This window comes from Myotis nattereri, assembly GCF_964212035.1.
Source record: "Myotis nattereri genome assembly, chromosome: 11".
NCBI lineage: Eukaryota > Metazoa > Chordata > Mammalia > Chiroptera > Vespertilionidae > Myotis > Myotis nattereri.
Genome location: NC_138086.1, coordinates 28,984,725 through 29,010,525, shown reverse-complemented (window position 1 = coordinate 29,010,525; position 25,801 = coordinate 28,984,725). Strand labels below are relative to the sequence as shown.

Genomic DNA, 25,801 nt, shown 5'->3' with positions numbered 1-25,801 from the left:
GGTATTTCCACGGTTTGCTTTCTCCTGCCTTTTTAATGTACCACCAACAGAGTCCATACAATCTCCCTTATATTTTCTCCTGATTCTAAATGTATAAAATAAACTGCAAAACTGCCATCCTCTACAGCATTTTCTGTCTGTTGAGATCTTGCTTTAGGGCAGTGATGGCGAACTTATGACCCGCGTGTCAGAGGTGACATGCGAACTCATTTTTTGGGTTGATTTTTCTTTGTTAAATGGCATTTAAATATATAAAATAAATATCAAAAATATAAGTCTTTGTTTTACTATGGTTGCAAATATCAAAAAATTTCTATATGTGACACGGCACCAGAGTGAAGTTAGGGTTTTTCAAAATGCTGACACGCTGAGCTCAAAAGGTTCGCCATCACTGCTTTAGGGAATGTCCTCAAATCTTAGCTCAAATAAATTCTTATAGAGCTTTCTGCAGATTTGGACATTCTTCTATCAACAACTTTAAAACAGCCTTTCTTCTATAACACATTTTAAAGTGTCAGAAAGATAAAATTTTGCTCAATATTTAACATAACTTCTAAGAAAGGATAGAAGGACTCAAATTAGGACCTACTTATTCTATTTAAAAACTCATTTGAGAATCAAATAGAAGGCTGTTTCCATCCCCATCAAAGTAAGATCTATTAAATATCCAATAGTGAGTTTTAAAAAGTTATTTCTGTGAATCAAAACTTTCTAACCTTTAAGGTAAAATTAACATAGGTAAATTTTCAAAGTGACTTGTAAAAAACATCACTCATACTTTGTATAACATCCCCCCCCCCCTTTAATATATTTTTATTTATTTCAGAAAGGAAAGGAGAGGGAGAGATAGAAACATCAATGAGAATCGATTGACTGGCTGCCTCCTGTAAGCCCCACACTGTGGATCGAGCCCACAACTTGGGCATGTGCCCTGACCGGGAATCAAACGCATGACCTCCTGGTTCATAGGTCAATGCTCAATCACTGAGCCAAGTTCCTTTTTTGGGGGGAAAAGTGGAAATCAGCATTTGAAGATATTTTTACTCCCTCCCTTCATATGGTGAAATACCTGTGTTAGAATTTAAAAGTTTCCTATTATTATGGACCAGTAGCTTGTCCCTATGTACCAGTTTTATAGAGGAACACAAAAAGATAGTACAGAAGGCAGACTCAAACTAGTTTAAATTCTACTGAATGACACAGAGTGAGTTTTTCATTATAAATTCCTTGTTGTGGCAAAATATTCATAGTAAAAATCAATCAATGCTAATTTTTATTAAAATCAAAGCACCAGTTGGCTCTCTAAAATTAAACAAACAAACAAACAAACAAGGACTATTTCTCAGATGTCCTTCACAATAAGCAAAACCTCCATGGAGATAGAAATTGTGATCTGATTGGCTAGCATTATTCTCACTCAGAAACATGAGCCACCAGCATGTGAATTATGACTTAGTAAATTCACACCCAAAATGATGGGTGATGTGTTTGTAAAAAGACTTCAACTATTAATTTACATGAGGTTATAAAATACTTAAAAAAATATGTACATGATTATTTAAACGGAGGTGCTCTATTTCAATAAGAAATTAGTTACACTCATGGTCATGTCCATAATTTTAATGGCTAATCAGATCACTTGATTTCTCTCATTCATAACAAGTACAGATAAACAGAAAATGAGTATATCTTTAGTTTAAACCTGTAAACTTTTTGTTCATCACATGAAGTAACTTATTTTTGGGATTCACATTATTTGTAGATCAGGGCTCAGCAAAAGGAGGAGTTCCTTCTTTCATTGTCTAGTCTCTCCATGAAACCCAAATTCAAAAGTTTAAGCACTGTGGCATCATAGGACTTTAAAATGCAATTTCATAAATAGAGTAAAGGTCTGTCTACTACTCACCTTTTGGACTTTGGAGTGAAACTTTCTGAAAGCATTCTTAAGTTATGTTACAACTACACTATTATGTTGTAGTAAAATGGGGAGCCTCTTCTTTAGTTTAGTAAAGAAAGTTAAAACTACCCAGGCAAGAGGACATTTCCTCTTAGCATTTTCCAATTTCCTACCCCTCCATTCAAAAAAGGTAGGCAGGTCCTGTTAATTCAAAGGACAAAATGATTGCGTTGCCAGATGCTGATGTGGAAATACATTTTGAATTTAATATGGTATATCTCAGTCCATTTATACTTTTTGCCATGGCCATATAAGTCACTGACTGTGCACTTGGGTTCCCTTATTGCTGGAAAGATCAAATGATTGGCATCTGGGAAAGCTTTTGATGAGTTGGAATTGAGTAATTCCTAGCTCCCATATGCTTTACTTATTCATAAGCCCCCATAATGGTGTAATCATGTATTGAGGGTCTTTCAGCTATGATACTGGGCTCTTGTTTCCAACTCCAGAAGGATATCTCTGGAGTTTTTGGATCAGAGATAAACACTGCAGTGTTTTCCTGTTAGGCCAAGGTTGCTTGAATTGCACTAAACTTTTGGGAGGATGCTCAATAAATGAGCAGGGGGTGTATATAGTTAGGATATCTTACAGCTGTCTATTAGAATTTAAGGACTAATTAGGTGGGATCCACCTGAGTATATAGATGCCTGTGAATAAGGTCACAGGACTTTAATCATTAAGACTGTCACTGAAGAATATTTGGAGAGAAAAAGACTTTAAATACTGTTTTAAAAGATTAATATTGCACTGAATATAGTTTTGAGTATGTTAGAAATTCTGGCTCAGATGCCTTTAGAAAATATTTTATATATATTTTCTGTTTAGTGCTACTTCCCTTTGTGATCCTTCTCAAAAATTTATCTCTATTGTCCTGTTTCAACTCTGGAGACAAATATGGAATAACAAACTGTCAGAAGAACAGTATTCAAAGATACCAACATTAAACTTACTACTAAAAGCTCAACAGCTGGTGTCAATAAATGCTGGTGCAAAATAAAACAATTAAATGGTATATGTGCGATTATAAAAATTTGTTCAGTCTTTGGAGAATGTCAAATGCATATTCAAAACAATATTATCACCACCACCATAATTAACTTGAACACAAATTTGAAAAGATGATTAAGACTTTTTAACCATTAATTCACAATTTACACTATGGACAAGGCTTAAATCTACATAGAAAGTGAGACACTATTGCTAGTAAGTTATTTTCTCATATTTTATCTTTATCAATGTCTGAAAACCCAATCAATTAGCCACAGAATATTTTCAAATTGTCCATTTTAAGAAGCAACGCTACAATGATAAAATCAAGTCCTCTAGGTTTAACTCATGGAAGATGATACCTTCCAAAAAGTAACATTCTTTCAAGCCAGCCATATTTTTATTCCATCAGCCTAAAGAGAATAATGTCCTCCAGCAATTAGTGTTTTATAAATAAAGGTTTACTTTGGCAAACTAAAAATAATTCATGTGTAAATATTTTGTCAAATGTTAAATTAGCAAGGGGCACTATCTTACTCTAGTTTCCTTCCTTGACACTGACCAATAGAGAATAAATGAATATCAGTTAAACTAGCTAGGTCTGGCCCATTAAGGAATACGCTTGCCTTCAGAAGGTTATCTTTTGTATCTCCATTGGAAGGATACAAAGGAAATTCAGAATTAAGTGAGATCAAAGAATCAATTTGAGGGTCTGGCTCTTAAAAATAGGAAATGGATGTGTCAGAAAAAAATTAAAATTTCACTATAATTCTCTCCAATTTCCTGTTCCCAAATTCCACAATACATTTTCATTTCAAATTATAAAGAGAGATGAAAATGACAAAAACGAGTCCCTTTCAGGGTATATTTTTTAAAATCCTCACATCAAATACTGCACACAATTGTATTTCATATTTCAGGTGTTCCACTAAAAACCATACTGCAAACAGTGAGTCTTTATATAAGGATCACCTGCACAGTTAAAACAAGCAACAAAACCACACATAGACATACAGTAAAACCAAATGTGTTCACTTACTTCCTTAGTGGAAGAAGTTCAATTAAGAAATGTACGAAAATGGCCTTGAAAATCTGCTATACCAAACATCTCTACAGACAAGAAAAAATAAATAAAAAACACTTGTTTTCCCATTTTTTCTTTAATACAATTGCCATCTTACATGACTATTAGGTGCCTTCTTAATAGTGTCTAATCTAATCTTTGTTGCACCAGTAGGCATCCTACGATAGAACTCTTATTACCATCCATGTTAATTCACTGTGGCCCAGCTATTCTTAAGGACAGTACACCTAACTCATGGTTGGGCCACAATTACTTAGTAGTGGTATTTTCTAAAAATGGATTAATGCACACATCCAGACCACATTAAAATTTCAACTTAGAATTCATACAAATTCTATTTCCTTTCTATAGTAGTTATCATCCCAGATTACAGTTTTGAAATCCAGCAAGTAGGAACAATGTCTTATTTTGTTGTTGGTGCTTCTTTCTTCTTTCTCTCTCCTTCCCTCCCCTTTTTACTTACTTTATTAATCGGAAGGTTAAAAAAATGGGTTAAGAAAATCAAAATCTAGTAAACATCAAAAAATTATAGGTCAGCGTTGTCACAAACTCTTCTTTGTAATGATGTCAAATTATTTACAAAATAATTTTTGAAAAAAAAAAAAAAAAAAAAAAAAAGCGAAAAACCAGCACATGCCAATACTGCTGTTTATTTAAGCAACTGGCGATCCTCTACACTTTTGAGGCGTTTCTTCCGGGGCTGTACAAAGTCATCATCTGAGTCATCACTAAATTTATTATCTTCTGATTCATTCCTGAATTCAAGTTTAGGAAACCGTTTTTCTGGATAAAGGTTCTTTAGAAGTTCTTCAAAATAGCTTTCAAGCTTTATACCAGCACTGGCTACTTCTGAATCAGGCTGTTGGGTCAAAATAAAAATATAAATTATAAAACAGACACCAACATTTAGACAGCCAAAAGTAATAAATTTCTCACATTTCTGTTCCCTTTTAACTTGAGATTAGGAATACCAGTGGATTATTTTGGGAAAATATTTATACAATGTCATTGATATAAAGTAAATAATAGTCTGGGGCTAAACAAAGTGTAGAGAAGGTCACATAAAAGGTAAACAAACGTCTTTGACACATCTGGCTTATTCTATAAGGGCACAGCAGTTGCAAGACTGGATTCCCAAACAAAAATAAAGATGCTATAATCACAGTATTATATAACAGGTATTTTCAGAACATATAAAATGTGGAACTTTGGAATGAGTAACCAATAAATAGAACAAGACTATAAGTCTAACAGATAATTGGATAAACTGACAGATGAGAAAACATTAAAATTAAAGCTTTTAGACCACATCTTTAATATTTCAAGATGAACATAAAAAAAAAACCCACTAAAGTATGGAATTGCTATATTCTAAGAAATAAAGATAAGAATGACAAAAAATGCTTCTAGGTTAGATGAAAATATTTTTAAAGTGTTTTCAGTTGTCAGCTATAATTTGCATTTCCACTCAACATATAATAAACATCCTACCTAATAATAGAGAAACATGGTAATTAACCGTAACTTCGCTACCCTTCCCATTGGCTAATCAGGGCGATATGCAAATTAATTGCCAACCAAGATGGAGCCGGCAGCCAGGCAGCTGAAGTGAACAGGAGGCTTGCTTGCTCCAGTGAAGGAGGAAGCCAAGGTTCCCCGCCTGCTGCTGCTGGGCTCTGAGCTGCTCTCTAAGAAACAATGTTGCAATTATAGAAGCTAAACCATCCCCAGAAACCTGCTTTCAGCCAGCTGGGATCTCAGAGCTGGAGCCGAGCCTCAGAGCTAAAGCTGGCTCTCAGTTCCAGTGACAGCCATAGAAGGTAAATCAGTGGTTCCCAAACTTATTTGGCCTACTGTCCCCTTTCCAGAAAAAATACTACTCAGCACCCCCTGGAAATTAATTTTTTAAAAATTTTAATAGCAATTAAACAGAAAGATATATGTATTAATGTTTCTACCTTTTTCGTAAAATATAGTAAAGAAAGGTGTAAATTAGAAACATTGAAGTTTGAAATTATGAAACTATTTATTGAACTCAGAATAGAAAGGTAATACAAAAAAAGTTAAAACAAATGCACCTGTGGCCATCACCGCCCCCCTGGATCGCTGCAGCGCCCACCAGGGGGCGGTAGCGCCCACTTTGGGAATCACTGAGGTAAATAAATCCCAGAATTTAAAAAAAAGAAAAAAAGGAGAGGTTGAAAGCTTCAGTCACCCGCCAGCCTGAAAACGGCCCTCAGCCCCTCACCCAGACTGGCCAGGCACCCCAGTGGGGACCCCCACTCTGAAGGGGGTGTGACCAGCTGCAAACAGCCATCATCCCCTCATCCAGGCTAGCCAGGCACCCAAGCGGGACCCCCACCCTGATCCAGGACACCCTTCAGGGCAAACAAGCCGGCCCCCACCCATGCACCAGGCCTCTATCCTATATAGTCAAAGGGTAATATGCCTCCCAGCACCGGGATCAGCGGCGCAGCAAGGCCTCATTGCCCTGGTGTCAAGAGGAGCCGCAAGGCCTCCCAGCACTGGGATCAGCGGAGCCGTGAGGCCTCCTGGCCCCTGGAGCAGCGTGACAGGGGGCAGTGCCCAAACCCCGAATGCCCTGCGGCTGTGTGTGTGACAGGGGGCGGGGCCACAACCCCCTGATCCGCCCTACTCTGTGCGTGACGGGGGGGGGGGGGGGGAGGCTCCCCAATCCCCTGATCGGCCCTGCTCTGTGTGTGACAGGGTACGGAGCCCCAACTCCCCTGATGGGCCCTGTTCTGTGACAGGGGGCAGCGCCCCAACCCCGATTGGCCCTGCTCTGTGTGTGACAGGGGGTGGTGCCCCAACCCCCTAATTGGCCCTACCCTGAGCGTGACTGGGGGTGGCATCGCAACCTCCCGATCCGCCCTACTCTGTGCATGACAGAGGGTGGCGCCCCAACTCCCCAATCGGCCCTGCTCTGAACCCGACCAGGGGCTGCACCTAGGGATTGGGCCTGCCCTCTGCCACCGGGAGCAGGCCTAAGTCAGCAGGTCGTTATCTCCCGAGGGGTCCAAGACTGCGAGAGGGCACAAGTGGGGCTGAGGGACATCTCCCCCGCCAGTGCACAAAATTTTTGTGCACCGGGCCTCTAGTCCTATATAATAAAGAGCTAATATGCAAATGGTCATCATGCCATCACGCTGTCACTGTAAAGGCTCAGAAACTCAACACTGGGGAGAGAGGAATGGGGATCAGCCAGGCACAAATAAGCTTGCGAGAGATGAATGGGGACCAGCCAGGCTGCGGCCCAGGAGAGGGGCAAGCCACCCGCCCTGCGGTCCTGGGTGCGGGACAAACCGCACGCCCCGTAGTCCCAAGCGCCAGCCGCTGGGGCTGCGGACCAGGAGAGGGACAAGCCACCCACCCTGCGGTCCTAGGCACCAGTGGCTGCACCCACAGCCTGGGAGAGGAACAATCCACACGCCTCATATTCATCAGGCTGGGTCCTGGGTGCCTGCAGCCAGCCAGAGGGAGGGAAGCCTGGGTCCTAGGTGCTTGCGACCAGCCAGAGGAGGGAATCCTGGGTCCCAGGTGTGGGGTGAGGCAAAGTCAGTTAGAGGAGGTCTGCCAGTAGGGGAGCAGTTAGGGACGATCAGGCAGGCAGAGGAGTTAGGGACAATCAGGCAGGCTGGTAGGCGAGCAGTTAGAAGCCAGCAGTCCTGGATTGCAAGAGGCAGTTGGGCATCCCCCAAGGGGTCCCAGATTGGAGAGGGTGCAGGCTGGGCTGCGGGCCCCAACCGTGCATGAATTTTGTGCACCAGGCCTCTAGGTGGAATATAAATATGGATAAAATCATTCTCTGACTCAAACATTTGGAAATTTACGCTAACATAGATTATCTTAATATCCTTGTTTGCTAATAAGATGTTTTGTTTAACATTGCTTTCAATATTACTTAGTCTCCCCTCCCTTCCACCTCACCTCATTGAATTCAGCACAGTTTTGAAAGATTAATCTAAAGTCAGCTACAAAATCCTCAGGCTTTGTATACATGTAATACTCTTCTTGTAGTCTTTTCTTGATAGTTGACAAGTCCATTGGATTTTTAATTATTTTGTAATAATCAGGCACCTTTCAAAATAAAAGAGATACTATAACGTAAGTAACTAAATTCTACCTCATCCTAAATAAACTCTACAAGTAGTAGCATAAAATTCAGATTGTACTATTTGTCATTGCTAAGAAAACCTATGCAATATGTGCCTACAGCCTTCCACACAATGGAAAATGTTTTGTATCACCTTTTCCAAAAAAGTTCAAAAATTATTGTTTTGTTTTATTAATCCTCTCCCCAGGGTATTTTTTCCACTGATTTCCTCCCCCCGCCCCCCCCCCCCCCACCCCAAGAGAGTGGAAAGCAAAGGGAGAGACAGAGAGAGAAACATCTATGTGAGAGGGACACATCTATTGGTTGCATGCCATGCCCTGACCAGGGCCAGGGATTGAGCCTGCAAGTGAGATACGTGCCTTTGACTGGAATTGAATCTGGGACCCTTTGGTGCATGGGCCCATGTTCTTATCACTGAGAAAACCAGCTAGGGCTTCACCAATTATTTTTTAACTAGAGGCCCAGTGCACGAATTAGTGCACAGGTGGGGCCCCTTGACCTGGCTGGCAATGGGGGCTGATCGGGACTGTCTTGCCCAGTCCTGATTGGGGCCCATTGGGGCCGGCTGGGTGGCCGGGGGGAGGGACCACACTGACCACCAGGGGGCAGCTTCTGCATTGTGCACCTGCCCCCTGGTAGTCAGTGCGCATCATAGCGACTGGTTAACCAGTTATTTGGTCGACCGTCATAACGGTCACTTAGACTTTTATATATATAGATTTAAAAAATCACCTTTCCCTCCTAAACCTCCTTCTCTATTCTCTTTCTTCATTATTAAACAAAAAAACAATTACTGCCAAAACCGGTTTGGCTCAGTGGATAGAGCATCAGCCTGCGGAGTGAGAGGTCCCGGGTTCGATTCCGGTCAAGGGCCTGTACCTGGGTTGCGGGCACATCCCAGGTGGGGGATGTGCAAGAGGCAGCCAATCGATGTTTCTAACTCTATCTGTCTCCCTTCCTCTCTGTGAAAAATCAATAAAATATATTTAAAAAAAAAAAAGCAATTACTAGCCCTAGAGCAAGCATGTCAAACTCAAAGGCTAACAAAGGCCAAATAAACAAGGTTTAAATTTATGTGGGCCACAAAAAACACAAAAGCTTCAATTTTCATAGAAACATAGGTTTATTTCGATAGAGACATGCTGAATACAAAGGGCTGAAATAAATGAGTGATCGTTAACATAAAATAGGACATTTTAAGAAAAATTATTATTTTTTCTTGAACATTAACTTACCAGACATTGAATAACTGCACAAATTAATAAGCATAATGCAAATAAACCTATTTTTCTTGTTCTCTGAAAGCAAAATATTTCCTGTTGCACACACCAAACAAGTCAGTCCAAGACTAACGATGTGGCCATTGGCTGCTAAAATATTCGCTGCTAGTATTAGTGGAGAGAAATGGTACGCCTGCGCATAGGTGTGTAAGGGAAATGAATGCAACACAATTATAGTAATCAGTCATTAGTGAACATTGTAGTTTGTTATTGATAGTTATGTATAACAGAATATTGTAAAAAATTAAGTTATGAAATTTTTAAAACATTTCTTACATACTGTTATATTGGCTGAGCAGCAAAAATATTCACTGTAGGCTGCATGCAGCCTGCGGGCCGTGAGTTTGACATGCTTGCCCTAGAGCATCAGCCTGCAGACTAAAGGGTCCCGGATTCAATTCCAGTCAAGGGCCCATACCTCACTTGTAGGCTCAATCCCTGACCCTGGTCGGGGTGTGTGGGGGAGGCAACCAATCAATGTGTGTCTCTTATATTGATGTTTCTCTTTCTCTTTCTTTCTCTTTCTCTTTCTTTCTCTCTCTCCACCCCCCCCCCCCCCCCCGTCCCTCCCTCCCTCCCTTCCACTCCTTCTAAAAATCAAAGGAAAAATATCCTTGGGTGAGGATTAACAACAAAAAATAAAATAAAATAAAATAACAGTATTTCTAAATCCACTATAATTAAAAAATAACACAAAAATGCAATGACTTGAAATGTTTTTGCTGCATGTGTTATAACAAATGGAGTTTGAACCCCAGCTCTGCTACTCAGTAGCATGCTCCTGGGTTAAGTTACTTACTTCACTGAACCTTATATATCAAATAGGGATAATCCTACCAACTTCACAGTTTTTGTAAACACTAAATGAGATGATACATATTAAGCAAAAGGGGGCTATTTTGTGCTGCTGTTGTTATTAATACCAAATGTTAACTGTAACCACGATCATAAAAACCACCAAGTTCTAGGTTCAATTTTTAAGTGGATTAAGTTTGTATTGGTCACAATCCCTTCCCCCCCCCCCCCATTTTTTGCCTGCCTCTTTTGAGCACAAAAGGTCCTTTCCCTAAAAGTATTTATTTCCCTCCTATCTCAACTTCTCAAAACCTGTTCTCAAGAGAGAAGTTCATTGTTTATCTGCTGAATATATTTACTAAGCTAATTTTCTTTTCTAGTCTTATATTAAATTTTTAAAATTTATCAAACTGTAGAATATTAACAATTTAAAGGAATTTTGGACATCAGAGAATAGAACATATTTTTAGTAGTACTTTTAGCACTCTAAGATTATGCATTAAAGCAGTGGTTCTCAACCTTGGCTGCACATTAGAATCACCTGGGAATCTTTTTAAAATCATTTCAGGATGAGGACCAGAAATCAGGATTTTAAAAAGATTCCCAGGTGATTCTAATGTGCAGCCAAGGTTGAGAACCACTGCATTAAAGTCTCATCGAACTTTCAATATGAACCTTTCTGAAGTCAATTTGTTAACACACATGCAATGCGCACACACGCCTTCTTCTATTGTTAAAGTCTACCTAATCTTTGAAGTATGGACATATACATCAAAATATGAACAGAGAATTTTGGGGATATTTACCTCAAATGGAAAGTTTTTTCCCCCAACAGTTAAGGAGATATACCTAAATCTCCTGAGAGGCAACTGATGGAAATCATTACAGAGAAAAGTAGGTAAAATGCATGAGATGAGGTGTAAGAATGTATGAGAAATGAATAGACGTTTTGGGCCAATTACATTAACATTAAAATGCATTTAAGATCAAAGGTTTCAGTATGTATCAACAAGCTTTAAGACTAGATTAGATATAAGAAACTACTGAAAAATGGTACAGAAACTAGATGATCATAAATCAAGCTGCAGAAAAAATCACTCTATGGTGTAAAAATGGACAAAATGACATTAATACTTACAGTTAGAGGAACTGGATCTTGAAAAGCCAGGCTCATTTCATGGCAATATAGAAATAAAAGTAGGCGTTCACACTTCTAAGCAAAAAATAAAATGAAGTCACAGCTTATTTTTTGTAACAATGTCATATATATATATATATATATATCAAAGTACCAGAATAAAAATTAAAACCTGATGAATACAAGAAAAGTATTGATACTTAGAGTTTTTATCTCCTTCCCATTTACTGAATTGTACTGTTTGATAGCTTGGGGTTTATGTGATACATGAAAGCAGTCCTTTGTAATTATAGGAACAAACACATTATCACTAGAAACCCATTTGAAGCTCTTAAAAATAAATTTCCACTTATTTCTCCAATTTGTATTAAATTATTAGACAATAAAAGAAGAGATCTAAAGGTGGAGCCCTTTCCTGGTGTGTACAATCCAAAAGCCCTAAGGCAGATGGTGCTATCATGCACTCTGCTACTTCTCTACTTAGGTGGGCTTATACAAACGCTGAAGCACTATAGTGTGTGTCTGGCCCCGCTCTTGCATGACAACTTTCATACTCTTTGTTCTACTTAATAACTGAGCAAAGGAGCTTCTTTAATAATACAGAAGTGTTGATTTAGTAGGTTTAAATGTTAATTACAGTTAAGTATTTTAGCTGGCTTTAAGGTATAAACCTAGTACCACTGGGTGAAAGAATGGAAATAGAAAAACAAATTCTATTTCTCAACAAATTCTGAGGAAGAAAACCTATCTATAGTAGAAATAAAACAAAAAAAAAAATTTACTAAAGGTAGACTAACTTTAAGAGTGCAGGCCACATAAAGGACACATATTCTACCTTATTCAAGTACAGTTTCTAGAAAATGTATATGTAGTACTATGATTTTTTTCAACTAAAAAAGTTAGTCTGCCTCTAAGTATATTACTTAAAATCCCTATACTTTTGTGGAAATAAATACTAAAGAAAAAAGAAGTTAATGTGAAAAGCACACCTGCATTACAATAATGCATTTAACCAAAAAAACAAAACAAAACTGTGTAACAGTCTAGGTTGGAAATGCTCACAAACTTACCCTTCTATCTATTGGTGTTAATTTACCAAGACTTTCAGTTTTCTTTTTTTCTGAGTTGTGACTGGGAGCATCACAATCATATTCAACTTCTGGTTTGGATAAGTCTCGGCAGAAAGTGCAAATCCACTCTCCACTGTTGGGGGATAAAGTATTTGAATTATAATGCATTGTCTTGCTCTTCACCATATCTCTTTTCTACCTCCTCCATGCCATCTATGATACAGAATTACTTATTTGGCATGAATTTCAATCACTGAAGAATTACTGTATATCTACTAAGCACTCAGCTCCATCCTGAGAGAGCTGAACAATTGTAATAATACAATGCAAGAGCCTAAGTGGTATAAATATTAGTCTAGCTAAGGAGGTAAGAAATACATATACAAAATAAACACTTAAATAAACAGACACATTAGTCTATGGCTGATGTGATGAGTAACTCATATTTTTACCACAAATAATTCAAGACAAAAATCCTTCTTGGTACTATTCTTGCAACTTTATTTGAAATTAAATTTTAAATAGTATAGCCTTTGAGGAACTGAGAGATTAACTCAATGCTCTTCTTCATCATCATCTCAAAGGGACTGTGAGACTTTGAGATATTTATAAATGTCAGTGCCTGCCAAATAAGATGCCATTGTGGCAGTTGTGCCTAAGGACCATTGTTCTTTATGGCAACCCCATGTAATAAGTTAAAGTTTTTTTCTTTTCATAACACTAGGTTTTTGAGAGAAGCACAAGGAATTAGAGGCAGGGTATGGGAAGGAAACCCTATGTTGTAGGTTTTGAAGTATGCATTTGTGTCAAGTGGACTTTTATTTTTAAGGTTTTACAGTGGTTTTAGGTTATAATAATTGTCACCCTTTTCCTTGCCTCTGGTCTGTGTTATATCCCATTTCTGGGTCCTTGTTTTCCTCTTTTTTGGATTACTCCATATTTGATGAATCATATTGTAAAATAGCTTTCTGAGATGAGTATATGGAAATTAAATTTTTTTCAATCTTGCATGCAAGTCTAAAAACGTTTATTTAGCCCTAACTAGTTTGGCTCAGTGGATAGAGTACTGGCCCATTGTTATTGACCAGTAGCCCTGCGCACGAATCCGTGCACCAGTAGATCGCTGCTGCCCTCCTGTGGCTCCCCTTGCACCCTCTCATAGCTTGTTGCCCTGCCCTCTCCTGTAGCCCTCTGCCACCCACTTGTAGCCAATAGGTTGCTGCCGCCCTCCTGTAGCTCCCCATGCCCCCTCCTCATAGCTTGTTACCCTGCCCTCTCCTTTAGCTCTCCGCCTCCTGCTTGCTTGCTGCCCTGCCTTGTCCTGTAGCTCTCTGCCACCCACTTGTAGCCAGTAGGTCGCTGCTGCCCTCCTGTAGCTCTCCGTCCCCTGCCCCACCCTCCTGTAGCTCCTGCCCCCTCCCCCCACCCCCTTATAGCTTGCTGTCCTGCCCCCTCCTGTAGCCCTCCACAGCCCGCTAGTACCTTATTGGCCCACCCTCCTGCTGATCTGTGATCTGGTCGTGATGTGCTTGGTCATTACGCCTCAGGGCACAATGGCTAATTAGCATATTCCTCTCATTATACAGGACTAGAGGCCCGCTGCACAAAATTCGTGCACAGGTAAAGTCCCTAGGCCTGGCCCGTGATCAGCGCCATCTTCCTTGGCTGCTGGCAGCTGGCCCTGCCTCCCGCCACCCCCCACCCCCAGTTCCCCATTCAACATTGGGAGATCAGAACCTGCTGGCCAGCGAGAGGGACCGAGAGGTGGTCAGTGCACCTCATAGCGACTGGTCGAGCGATCATTCTGCTGTTCAGTCAATTTGCATATTATATATATATATTAGAGTCCTGATGCATGAAATTTGTGCAAGAGTTGGCCTTCCTTCCCCTGGCTGCTGGCACCGGCCTCCCTCTGGCACCTGGGACTCGGGCTTCCCTCACAGCCCCAGATTCCTCCAGGAGGATGTCCAGTCTAATTTAACATATTATGCTTTTATTATTATATAGACAGATGTGCTCCAATCCTTCCACTTCCAGGGAAAGGGGCAAAGGAGGGTTGCTAAAAGTGATAAGGGACGCAGCAGGGTGAACTTTTCTTTTGGGGGGAGTGTAGAGTTTCCTCCTGATGAGGGGCTTCAAAGGACAGTGGCCTACTTCTGCTACCCTCTGTCTCTAGAGATACATTTGGCAGGACAGAGCAGTTGCAGGTACAGGACTGGGAGTGCCTTCTGCATGCAGCTCCCTGGAGAGTCTCTTCTGGCCAAGGAAAGCTTTGTTCTAACCATTTCTCCTGGAGCCAGTACTACTGGGTGGTCTGGGGCAGAATGGAGGTGGGGCAGGGCAGGAAGAAGTATGGGGTATAAGACTGGGGGTGGGGAAGAAAGAGGGTGAAATCTGTGTGCGTGGGGGGGGGGGTGCAGGGGGGGAAGGGATGATGCAGAGGGAGAGTTGGGGTCAGCATAGGAAGGTTTGGAGGTACTGGGGGAGTAAGAGGGACCAGCAGATGCCAGGACAAGGGTCTATGGAATCAGGTGGAGGTCTGCGAGGCTGAGTACAAACTAAGTCTTTTCCCAGACCCTGCCATCCCAGATGGCTAGTGGGAGGGGTCCATAGTGAGGCGCTGAGCTCCCTACACTTTGTCTGAGGCTCCAGAACATGTGGCCAACACGCCTCATCCCTGCCACCCCCACCAAAGTGCTGCCATTTGGAATGCATTTGCAGACACAGGGATTGTTTTTAAGGTAATGGTTTTTAATTCACTCTACTTCCCCCTTGTTTTTTATTGAAAAGGCGGATTCTGCTGGTGTGTGTTCCTTTGCAGGGGTGGCAGGGGTGTTCTTCACAGGCAGAGATCCGATGAGAGACAGAGACAAGAGGCCCAGCAAGACATGGGGAATGAGTAAACAGGATCAGAGAGCAAGGAACAGCGAAGAGAGATGCACAGGGCGAGATAGACAGACACAGAGAACCCAGGCTAAAGGAGGAACTCAGCCCTAAGAGCAGAACAAGTGTGCTGAGAAATCCTGCTTTAGGAAGGCTGATCCCTCCACCTCCAACTAAGGCCCCTGGGGCTGAGCTTGCTCTCCTCTGTGCTCTGGTTCCATTCAGTGTAGACATGGCTGAACGGGCCTCAGGAGAGGGCTGAAAGGATGTGGTAAGCAAGGACTGAGTATGCAGGACCAGGGTTGCCGAGGGCTAGGGATCCAAGACCAGACTGAGAGAGGAGGACCTGGAGGCATTCCCTTCCAGGTCCCTGCACACCTTATGTTTTTGAGCAAAGCCCGAATCCCAAATCCTGTGCCGCGGCTCTGGAGAGTGGCGGCCCTGCCTGCTGTGCCGCCTAGGGCGAGTTCCCTAACCTCTCTGAGCCCTGGCTATGCCACCTGCAGGAGAGGACCGCTGGTGGCTGAGGTTAGAAATGGCTTGGGAGGCAAGGAGATAAGAGCACAGTTTAGGACACCTTGGTTTGGCGGTTACATCCGAAATCCCAGGGATTTTTGGCCTTGGCTGCTGCCCTGGGCTCACGTTTATGTAGGACTTGCACAAATGGGAGAGCTGGGCGCTAGCACCTTCCTTCCTTCACAGCTGAGAACCAGTTCATCCTCTCTCTGCCCCCGCCAGCCCTCCTCTCCTCAGTGCCTGGTACTCGCGAACCTTCCCAGCAGCCAGTGTAGACACATGACCAAGGACACACAAAGATATACCCAATCCAGCACGTGGTGGCTCTGTAGACAGTTGGGCAAACACAGACATATGACGCTGGGTGCTGTAGACAGGTAATAGAGCTCCCTGGCCCAATGAGAGGGCTCATTTGGCAGAGCAGTGGCTCTATGAGCGAGTTCACCCCGGGTGCAGCTTCCAACCCCGGAGTAGGCAAACTGAAATCCCAAGATAATTAGAGCTAATTACATATGTGCAAACAGCCAAAGCAGAGGCCGTGGGCCAGTCACTCCTCCCCTGCCTGCCCTCTGCAATCCCACCCCAGCAAAGGGGTCTTGCTGGCACAGCTGGGGCTGTGCACCTGGGGAAGGGCGCGCAGGTGGAGAGCCCCCGGGGCCCAGGGGTTCTGGTGAGCCCTCCACCTCCAGAGCGCCCCGCCCCCGTGATTACACACTCCAGCGCATGCTGCAGTCCCAGAATGGCAGGTCGCGATTGGGTTAGGAATTGGACCAGAACTTGGTCCAAGCACTTATTGACCTTGTGCTGAGCGGGCGCTGGTGGCATGGGCCCCAGCATTTGGGTCTTTAGGTTTCTATTATCTTGGCCTCCTGAGCATTCCGTCTCTGCGAAGATTCGAGATGGGGCTCTCCTTGTATCCTGCCACAGGGATGCCTGTCTGGAGCTGAGGCTGCAGGATGAGGAAGGGACAGAGTCTGGTGCTTGGCTTTTGGTGATCAGTTTCTCTCTGCCTGGATGCGCCACAGGACCCCAAAAGAGTGACTCTCTGAGCTTTCATTTGCATGTCTATACCGTGCATGCCTCCTCTGAGTGGGCCTAAGCTGCAATCGCACATCCTTAATGCTGCCGAGAAGACGGGAGAGCCTCCTGCCACCACCACTGTGCTCGCAGCTGTCAGCCCAGCTTATGGCTGAACGGAGCTCCCCCAAGTGGGAGCACACTGACCACCAGGGGCAGCTCCTGCATTGAGTGTCTGTCCCCTGGTGATCAGTGCATGTCATAGCGAGCAGTCGTTCCTGGTCATTCTGCCATTAGGGTCAATTTACATATTACCCTTTTATTATGGTGCATGGGTGGGCGCCCGCCAGCCTGCCCTGATGGGGGCCCCTGATCAGGGTCGGGGTCCCCGCTGGGGGATGGGGCCAGCCAGGGCGAGGGGCTGAGGTCATTCTGGTCGTTCCACTGTTTTGGTCACTGGGCTTTTATTATATAGTGAAAGAATGTGGAAAAGGAACGCAAGTACTATCTTACCTTGGAAAATTTGCCAATGTGGGCACATGACAAGAAAGATGAAATACTTTGGGACACTTCTCACAGCACAGGAGTTCCCCTCCATTCTGACAAACTGCACACCAGTCCTCATTGGGGTCATCTTCTTTCCTTGTCTCTCCAACATGAAGAGGTGACTTTTGGGAGGCATCCAGCCACGCAGACTTTCCATTTGAGGAATTTTCCTGGTGAAGTCCAGGTTGATCTCCTGTGCTATCAGGGGCATCTGATCTAAGCACAGACTCCTCAGAAGAAGAGGTCTGACTACTATTTAAGAGCAGGGAGGTCAGTATGCTTCTTGGATAGTTAGTCTGCAATGGAAGGAGGTAAAAGTATATGTATTCTTAAAACTGGCATTTTTAATTAGCACTATTGTAATTTTAGACCAAAGACTGCTCTCTCATGGGCACCTGGTAACTTCAAAGGAGTCTATGAACATGCATGAGAAAAAAGAATTATCTTTACTGCTAAATATATTAGAATCTCTAGTGGTAAAGAAGACATGGGCCTCTACTGGAAAACATCATCAAAACAGAATATCAGTACTTAGGGAGTGTGGACAATAAAGAAAAATTATATGAATTTGCTGATGAGTTCAGAAATGGGAGAATGGGTGGTAGTGTAGAAGTCAACTATAGGAAATATAAGTACATTTTAGTGAACCTGTTCATTTAAATTATACCTAGACATAAAACATGCCTAGTATAGATTTTTTAAAAATCATTCATAGAGCTATTAGTAACTTTAAGATAAATAAAAATTTTATGTTGGAGCCTAGGATGATGAAAATGTCAAATCACTAAGTCATTTTCACAGTCTCCAATTGTTATAAAATGCTCCTCAATACTGTCAAAACATTTTCCTACCCTTACATACATTCCTATGGAGTCCTCTGTCCTCCTGTTACAGAGTATAATGAAGGAGCTTCTGTACTGGGGACTACCCTTTTCTTTGCCCCTGGTCTGTGTTATATCTCATTTCTGGGCTCATTTTTCTTTTTCTTGGTCTACTCCATATTTGATGAATCACACTGTAAAATAGCTTCCTGAGAATGAGTACATGGAAATTAAATTTTTTTTAATCTTCATGCATGTCTAAAAATGTTTATTTACCCCTAGCTAGTTTGGCTTAGTGGATAGAGTGTTGGCCCATGGACTGAAGGGTCCCATGTTGGATTCAGGTCAAGAGCACATACCTTGACTGTAGGCTCAACCCCTGACCCTGGTCGAGGTGTGTGTGGGAGGCAACCAATCGACGTGTCTCTCTCACATTGATGTTTTTCGCTGTCTCTCCTCCTCCCTTACACTCTCTCAAAAAAATCAATGGAAAAATATCCTCAGGTGAAGATTAACAAAAATAAACAAACAAAAAGTCTTTTTCACTAATGTTCTGGTACTTATTAGGCCCTTTCAGTTCAGATGTCCATGCCTTTCAGTTACACTAAGTTTCATTATATTATTTGAAGTCATTGGTATAATTAAAAAGTATATACATATATAATATAGGATATATATGTATATATTTTTAAAATATATTTTATTGATATTTTACAGAGAGGAAGGGAGACGGATAGAGAGTTAGAAACATCGATGAGAGAAACATCAATCAGCTGCCTCCTGCATAACCCCTACTGGGAATGTGCCCGCAGCCAAGGTACATGCCCTTGACCGGAATTGAACCTGGGACCCTTCAGTACGCAGGCTGACGCTCTATCCACTGAGCCAAACCAGTTAGGGCAAAATATATATATATTTTTTTTTGACTTCACAGAAGGGAGAGGAAGGGTAAAACCATTAATGATGAGAGATAATCATCAATCAGCTGCCTCTTGCACACCCCACACTGAAGATCAAGTATGCAGACTGGGCATGTGCCCTAACCAGGAATCAAACTGTGACCTCCTGGCTCATAGGTCGACACTCAATGACTGAGTCACTTTCAGTTGGGAGATAATTACATTTTGAGGCCTAGTTTCTTCATCTGATTCTTGTTTCACTATCACAACGGGAAAATCATAATTTTCCGGTGGTCCACCATTTTCTTGTTTTATTCGGATTGGCTCCAACATGACCACTGGGACTTTGTGTGTAGAGTCAGCTCCTGCTGGTTTGCTAGAAGAGCCAGAGCTATAAGTGTAAGAAAGAAAGAAATAACCATCTAAGAATGCTACCTTAAGTACCTCCAAATAAAGTATAACCGCTTTGAGAATAATGACCTATCTTCACAGCAATGGTAGCTACTATATCAGCAATAAATGATACATAACTTAAATACACCTGCTATGTACGAAGTTTCACTTATGAATAAAAAATGTTCTACATATCAATTTATCTAAATAGTTATGTTACATCTGAAAAGATACTTAAATAAATTTAAATAATACCACAATTAAAAGACAACTGCCTTCAATATTCTGAAGCTCTAAAATTGGGCAGCCAGATTTAGTTCTTAAAGCAAGCATCTTTTTTTAGGTTTTTCCATTTCTTTCTCTAATCATGAAAAAGAAAACTCTAGGCTCATATTAATGATTTATTATTATGAAGTGTGAAGATAATGAGGGACATAATTTATTGATGTTCTGCTATTTAAAAAATGTAGTGGGAAAAAAAGCTTTTACAGATAGCCACTATGTTTTCATGGAATTGAATCTAAACTTTCTCTTTTCAGAGAATGCTCTTTCCATGTGATGAGCAAAGCAGTAAGTTAAAATAGAATTTCAACAAATGTAAACTTATTTTTAAAGCAAAATCATTTGGTCATTAGAAAATTCAGAAAACACTGAAATTAGCATAAAATTATTTTTTCTTTTGCCTAAGTTTGTATTTGTGTGTATTCTCATATAGTACAGTGTGCTATATCCCACATTTTTATTTTTTCCTTGCTATTATGATAAAATCATAACATTTTATTTTCAACATATATACAAAGATATTTGTATCTTTAAAATTAAAATTATAATTTAATCCATTATGTTAGTTTATTAAATTAATGTAATATATAATAATTACTAAATTATTTTAATTTAAAAGTAAAAAATAAAAAAAGTTGTTCAAAATGTATTGACTACCCAAAGTGTGTTGAGCACTGGGGCAAATAAATATAATTAGAGATTTTCTATCTGGAGAATAAGGTTAAGTTAGCTTACCTTCCTCGACTCCCAACGCTCGAGGCACTAGGTGAACGTATTGGCGGGTGTACACTAGTCATAGTAACAGGTCCTGAAGAGAAGGAAATCAAACACATTCATAAAATGAATAATTATGTACTTAATCCCAATTGAATGTGCTCACTTAGTACTACACTGAAACTGAACACATAAAGTATATAAAAAAGTAAGTAGTTGCTAAACTCCTTGCACACGAGTTGAAATTGAAAAGGTACAGAGGCTTAACCTTTGATTTCTACTTTGAAAGTACTGTATACTATACTAATTTTAAATTGTGCCAAACCCTTTTAAATCATCCAACAAAAAGGGGGAGGACTGTGGGAGTTTTTTAAATTACAAATTGAGAAAAAACTGGAAAAACAAAATCAAAAGGAGCCCACTTTACCTGCAAGACCTGGAGATGGCACTGATGAATTTGGTGACTGGACAGTCCTATTTGAGGGTGGTCTTGGCTGGCCATGATCTATACTAGTATCCTTCCTCACAATATTGTCCAGCATAATAGTACTTGAACAGTCAATCTTATAAAAAAAGAAAATTATTTCATGGTACCCATGGTTTGCAAATTAAAAACCACTTTAAATGAATAAGAAAACTTTAATAGTTTAATTATCACCAAATACTAAAACATGAAAAATTGTATTTGAGAAGTTCTGATGCATATCTTCGCCATAACAATCTTTAAAAAAACTTGCACTCTTATTGCTGGTTCGATTCCTAGTCAGGGTACACGCCCAAGTTGGGGGTCGCGATCCCAGTAAGGGTGTGCAGGAGGCAGATGATCAATGATTCTCTCTCATCACCTTTGTTTCTCCCTCTCTCTCTAAAAAAAAAAAAAAAAAAAAAAAAAAAAAAAAAAAAAAATCAATAAAAACATTAAAAAACAACAACAAAAACTTGGCACTCTTTTTTGTTAATCCTCACTGAGGATATTTTCCCATTGATTTTTAGAGAGAGTGGGAGGGGGAGAGACAGAGAAAAACATCGATGTGAGAGAAGCCCATTGATTGGTTGCCTCCAGCTTGCACCCGGGCAGGGGATGAAACCTACAACTGAGGTCCGTGCCCTTGACCAGAAATCGAACCCATGACCTTTTAGTCCAAGGGCCGATGCTCTACCCATAGAGCAACAGGCCAGGGCTTTCACTCTGCTTAAATGTTACATGTTAGTAAATACACCGAACATTTGCAGAACACTAACGTCAGCTAAGCACACTATTACCATTTGGTAGGAAAAATATACAATGTTTCAGAAATCATGAGCCAAGAGGAAGAGGTACTGTATGTCATTCACACCCTTAAAAATTAAAGCAAAAACATTTTTAATACTTAATTTATTTAACAATAACAAAATGTAGCCAATTAAAAAAAAGCCTGGTGAGAAAAGTAGCAAAATTTCACATTTTTGCAGATTTCTTTAGCATCTTGCTTAATAACAGCTAACGGGATTCTTATATCTGCTTATGTACTAAATCTCTTTTGATAAGTGATTTTGATTGAAGAATATGAAGAAAAATCAGGCCTTAACACAGGGAAACCTATGGAACCTCTGAAAGGGTTGTAGAGACACCTGTGTCCCTGGCCTATACTTTGAGAACTGAGGCTTTGGTATGCACCAGAAAGCTGAAGCAACATTTCCAGAACACTAATGTCACCTAAGCACACTATTACCGTTTGGTAGGAAAAAAAATGATCCCTGATGGATTCTTGCTTTAATAAAATAGGTACACAAATAACACATGTTTCATAATTGATTACCAGGCTGAAATACTGATAAATTTCTATCAAATAAGACTTTAATGCTTTAAATGCAAATATTTTTCATGCTTCTATATACCATTTATTTCCAAGGATGTCTTTGTGATTTAAATCCAGTTCAATTTTCTAATACAGTTGCAACCTTTCTCAACCAGGATTCTAAGAAAGAACTAAGTCCTGTAGTCCTAAGGCACAGACTGTATAAAACAAATTTACTTCTTGCCTCTGCATTTAGAATGGTACTAGTTATGAACCATCCTTAGGAGGACTGAGAAAACAGACTCTCAAAGCAGTTTCTTGTTCTGTGGGTTAGATAAGGAATCTCAGTTGAGAAAGGCTAGTGAATACAGAGTCACCTCTATCTGAGAACTGCAGAGAAAAGATCAGAAGGATAATGTTAATATTTGTAGGTCATCTTTCAGTTGGGGGAGCAGGGAAGTACCAAGGTCATTTATGTTTAATATTTTTTTTTGGCAATACCTTAGTCAGTACTTTTTAGAGAGTGCAAAGAGCATTGAAATGATTGGATTTGAAAGATCTTAATTTAAGAAAAGTTATTTACAACTGTGGAGTAATCCTAAAAGCTAAAATAAAATTATCAGAATGAGACAAAAAGTTTTTCTATATATTACCTATGTTTGAAAAATGCATGTACTCTACCATTTAAAGGATATATAATTATTTAAAAAAGTGAAATAACTTTGTTAAGGTTAATGATGTCACTATTGGGAAATGTTGATCTCAGTAACTTAAACTAAATAATAAAAATTTTAAAATTCTTTCACAATCTTACAAGATATTATAAGTTTTTAATATTTGTGTGCATTACCTAACCTTGTAGGATAACAAAATACAAAACAAGTATCAACTTATGTATGGAGATCAGTCTACAGAATATTTTGTGCCTTTTGAAAGATTTTTAAAAAGTCATACTAACAAAGCTAGAGAGTATAACAAAGCTAAACACACACTAGAGGCCCAGTGCACAAAAATTTGTGCACGGGGGGGGGGGGGGGGGGCGGGGGGGCATCAGCCCGGCCTGTGCCCTCTCACAGTCTGGGACCCCTCAGGGGATGTCCACCTGCTGGCTTATGCCCGCTCCCTGGGGGATCGGGCCCAAGCTGGCAGGCAGACATCCCTCTGGCAGCCCGGGAACCCTCGGGGGATGTCCACTTGCCAGCGGGGAGCAAGCCTAAGCTGCAATCAGACATCCTTAGCGCTGCTGAGGAGGCGGGAGAGGCTCCCGCCACCACCACTGTGCAGGCAGCCATCAGCCTGGCTTGTGACTGAGCAGAGCACCCCCTGTGGGAGCACACTGACCACCAGGGGGCAGCTCCTGCATTAAGCGTCTGCCCCCTGGTGGTCAGTGTGTGTCATAGTGACCAGTCATTCCCAGGCATTCTGTTAGGGTAAATTTTCATATTACCCCTTTTTTATATAGGATAGAGGCCTGGTGCACAGGTGGGGGCCAGCTGGTTTGCCCTGAAGGGTGTCCCAGATCAGGGTGGAGGTTCCCACTGGGTTGCCTGGCCAGCCTGGGTAAGGTGCTGATGGCTGTTTGCAGGCTGGCCAAGCCCCCAAGCAGGGACCCTCACCCCATGGGGGTGTGGCCAGCCTGGGTGAGGGGCTGAGGGCTGTTTTCAGGCTGCCCACAGCCCCTTCAGGGTGGGGGGGTCCTGCTGGGGTGTCTGGCCAGCCTGGGTGAGAGGCTGAGGGCTATTTTCAGGCTGGCCATGCCCCCCCGGCAACCCAAGCTCCTAGCCTCTCTTTTTCTTTTCTTTTTTTCCAGCGCCTACTTGAGCGGAGGCCAGGGTGGGCTGGAAGCAGGTATCTGGGATTTATTTATCGTCTATAATTGAAACTTTGTAGTCTTGAGCGGAGCCCAGGGCAGGACAGGGCAGGCAGGAAGCTTGGCTTCCTCCATCACCGGGGGCAACCCAAGCCTCCTGCTCAATCTAGCTCCATGGCCGCCACCATCTTAGTTGGGTTAATTTGCATATTTGCTCCTGATTGGCTGGTGGGTGTAGTGGAGTGATGGTTAATTTGCATCTTTATCTTTTATTGGTGTACATGTATGTGTGTGTGTATGTATATGTGTGTGTATGTATGTGTATATATATATATATATATACACACACACACACACACACACACACACACACACACACAGATATATATATACTAGAGGCCCGGTACACAAAAATTTGTGCACTCGGGTGGGAGGGGGGGTACCTCAGCCCAGCCTGTGCCCTCTCGCAGTCTGGGACCCCTCGGGAGATAACGACCTGCTGGCTTAGGCCTGCTCCCGGGTGGCAGAGGGCAGGCCCAATCCCTAGGTGCAGCCCCTGGTCGGGCTCAGAGCAGGGCCGATTGGGGAGTTGGGGCGCCGCTCCGTCATGCACAGAGCAGGGCAGATTGGGAGGTTGTGATGCCACCCTCAGTCACACTCAGGGTAGGGCCAATTGGGGGGTTGGGGCACCGTCCCCTGTCACACTCAAGGCAGGGTTGATGGGGAGGTTGCGGCGCCACCCCTGTCACGCACAGAGCAGGGCTGATCAGGGGGTTGGGGCGCCGCCACTCTCACACTCAGGGCAGGGCCGATGGGGAGGTTATGGCTCTACCCCATCACACACAGAGCAGGGCCCGTGGGGGTGGGGGGGAGGGTTGGGGAGCTCCCCCCTATCAGGCACAGAGCAGGGCTGCTCAGGGGGTTGGGGCCCCGCCCCCGTCACACACAGAGCCGCAGGGCGATCAGGGGGTTTGGGCGCTGCCCCCTGTCACGCTGATCCTGGTGCCGGGAGGCATATTACCCTTTTACTATATAGGGTAGAGGTCTGGTGCATGGGTGGGGCTGGCTGGTTTGCACTGAAGGGTGTCCTGGATCAGGGTGGGGGTCCCCACTGGGGTGCCTGGCCAGTCTGGGTGAGGGGCTGAGGGCTGTTTTCAGGCTGGTAGTGACTGAAGTTCCCAACCGCCCCTTTTTTTCTTTTTTATTCTGGGCCAGCTTTACCTTGAGGCTTGGCTCCAGCTCTTAGGCCTCTGCGCTGAAAGTAGGTTTCTGGCCTTTGCTTACAATGTTGCGAATCTGCTGGCTGAAGTCCGGCGGTATTTGTTACAATGTTTCTTAAACTGCCTGCTCAGAGGCCTGCAGCCGCAGGCGGGGAACGTTGGTTTCCTCCAACGATCCTCCGTCACTGAGGCAAGCAAGCCTCATGTTAGTTTCAAGCTGCCTGGCTGCCGGCCGCCATCTTGGCTGACAGTTAATTTGCATATCTCGCTGATTAGCCAATGAAAAGGGTAGCGGTCATACGCCAATTACCATGTTTCTCTTTTATTAGTGTAGATATATATATATATATATATATGGTTTTTAAAATAAACTTTTATTGATTTCAGAGAGGTAGGGAGATGGACCAAGATAGAAACATCAATGATAAGAGAGAATCATTGCTTGCATGCCTCCTGCATGCCCCGCACTGGGGATC

The 25,801-nt window shown here is 42.1% G+C and overlaps 1 protein-coding gene across 2 annotated transcripts in view; it reads right to left on the bottom strand.

Annotated features, from left to right (window-relative positions):
* Positions 1–1,164: 1,164 nt before the first annotated feature.
* TRIM24 (tripartite motif containing 24) overlaps positions 1,165–25,801 on the bottom strand; it is a 116,022-nt gene continuing 91,385 nt past the window's right edge. For both annotated transcript variants that reach the window (XM_081102315.1, XM_081102316.1), the window contains exons 12-19: positions 20,945–21,080; positions 20,539–20,611; positions 19,351–19,519; positions 17,376–17,704; positions 12,447–12,579; positions 11,377–11,451; positions 7,977–8,126; positions 1,165–4,887 (exon numbers count right to left, since the gene is read on the bottom strand). In XM_081102315.1, the coding sequence (XP_080958441.1) occupies positions 4,678–4,887; positions 7,977–8,126; positions 11,377–11,451; positions 12,447–12,579; positions 17,376–17,704; positions 19,351–19,519; positions 20,539–20,611; positions 20,945–21,080 (1,275 nt within the window). In that variant the 3' untranslated portion in view covers positions 1,165–4,677. The remainder of the gene's footprint in view (positions 4,888–7,976; positions 8,127–11,376; positions 11,452–12,446; positions 12,580–17,375; positions 17,705–19,350; positions 19,520–20,538; positions 20,612–20,944; positions 21,081–25,801) is intronic.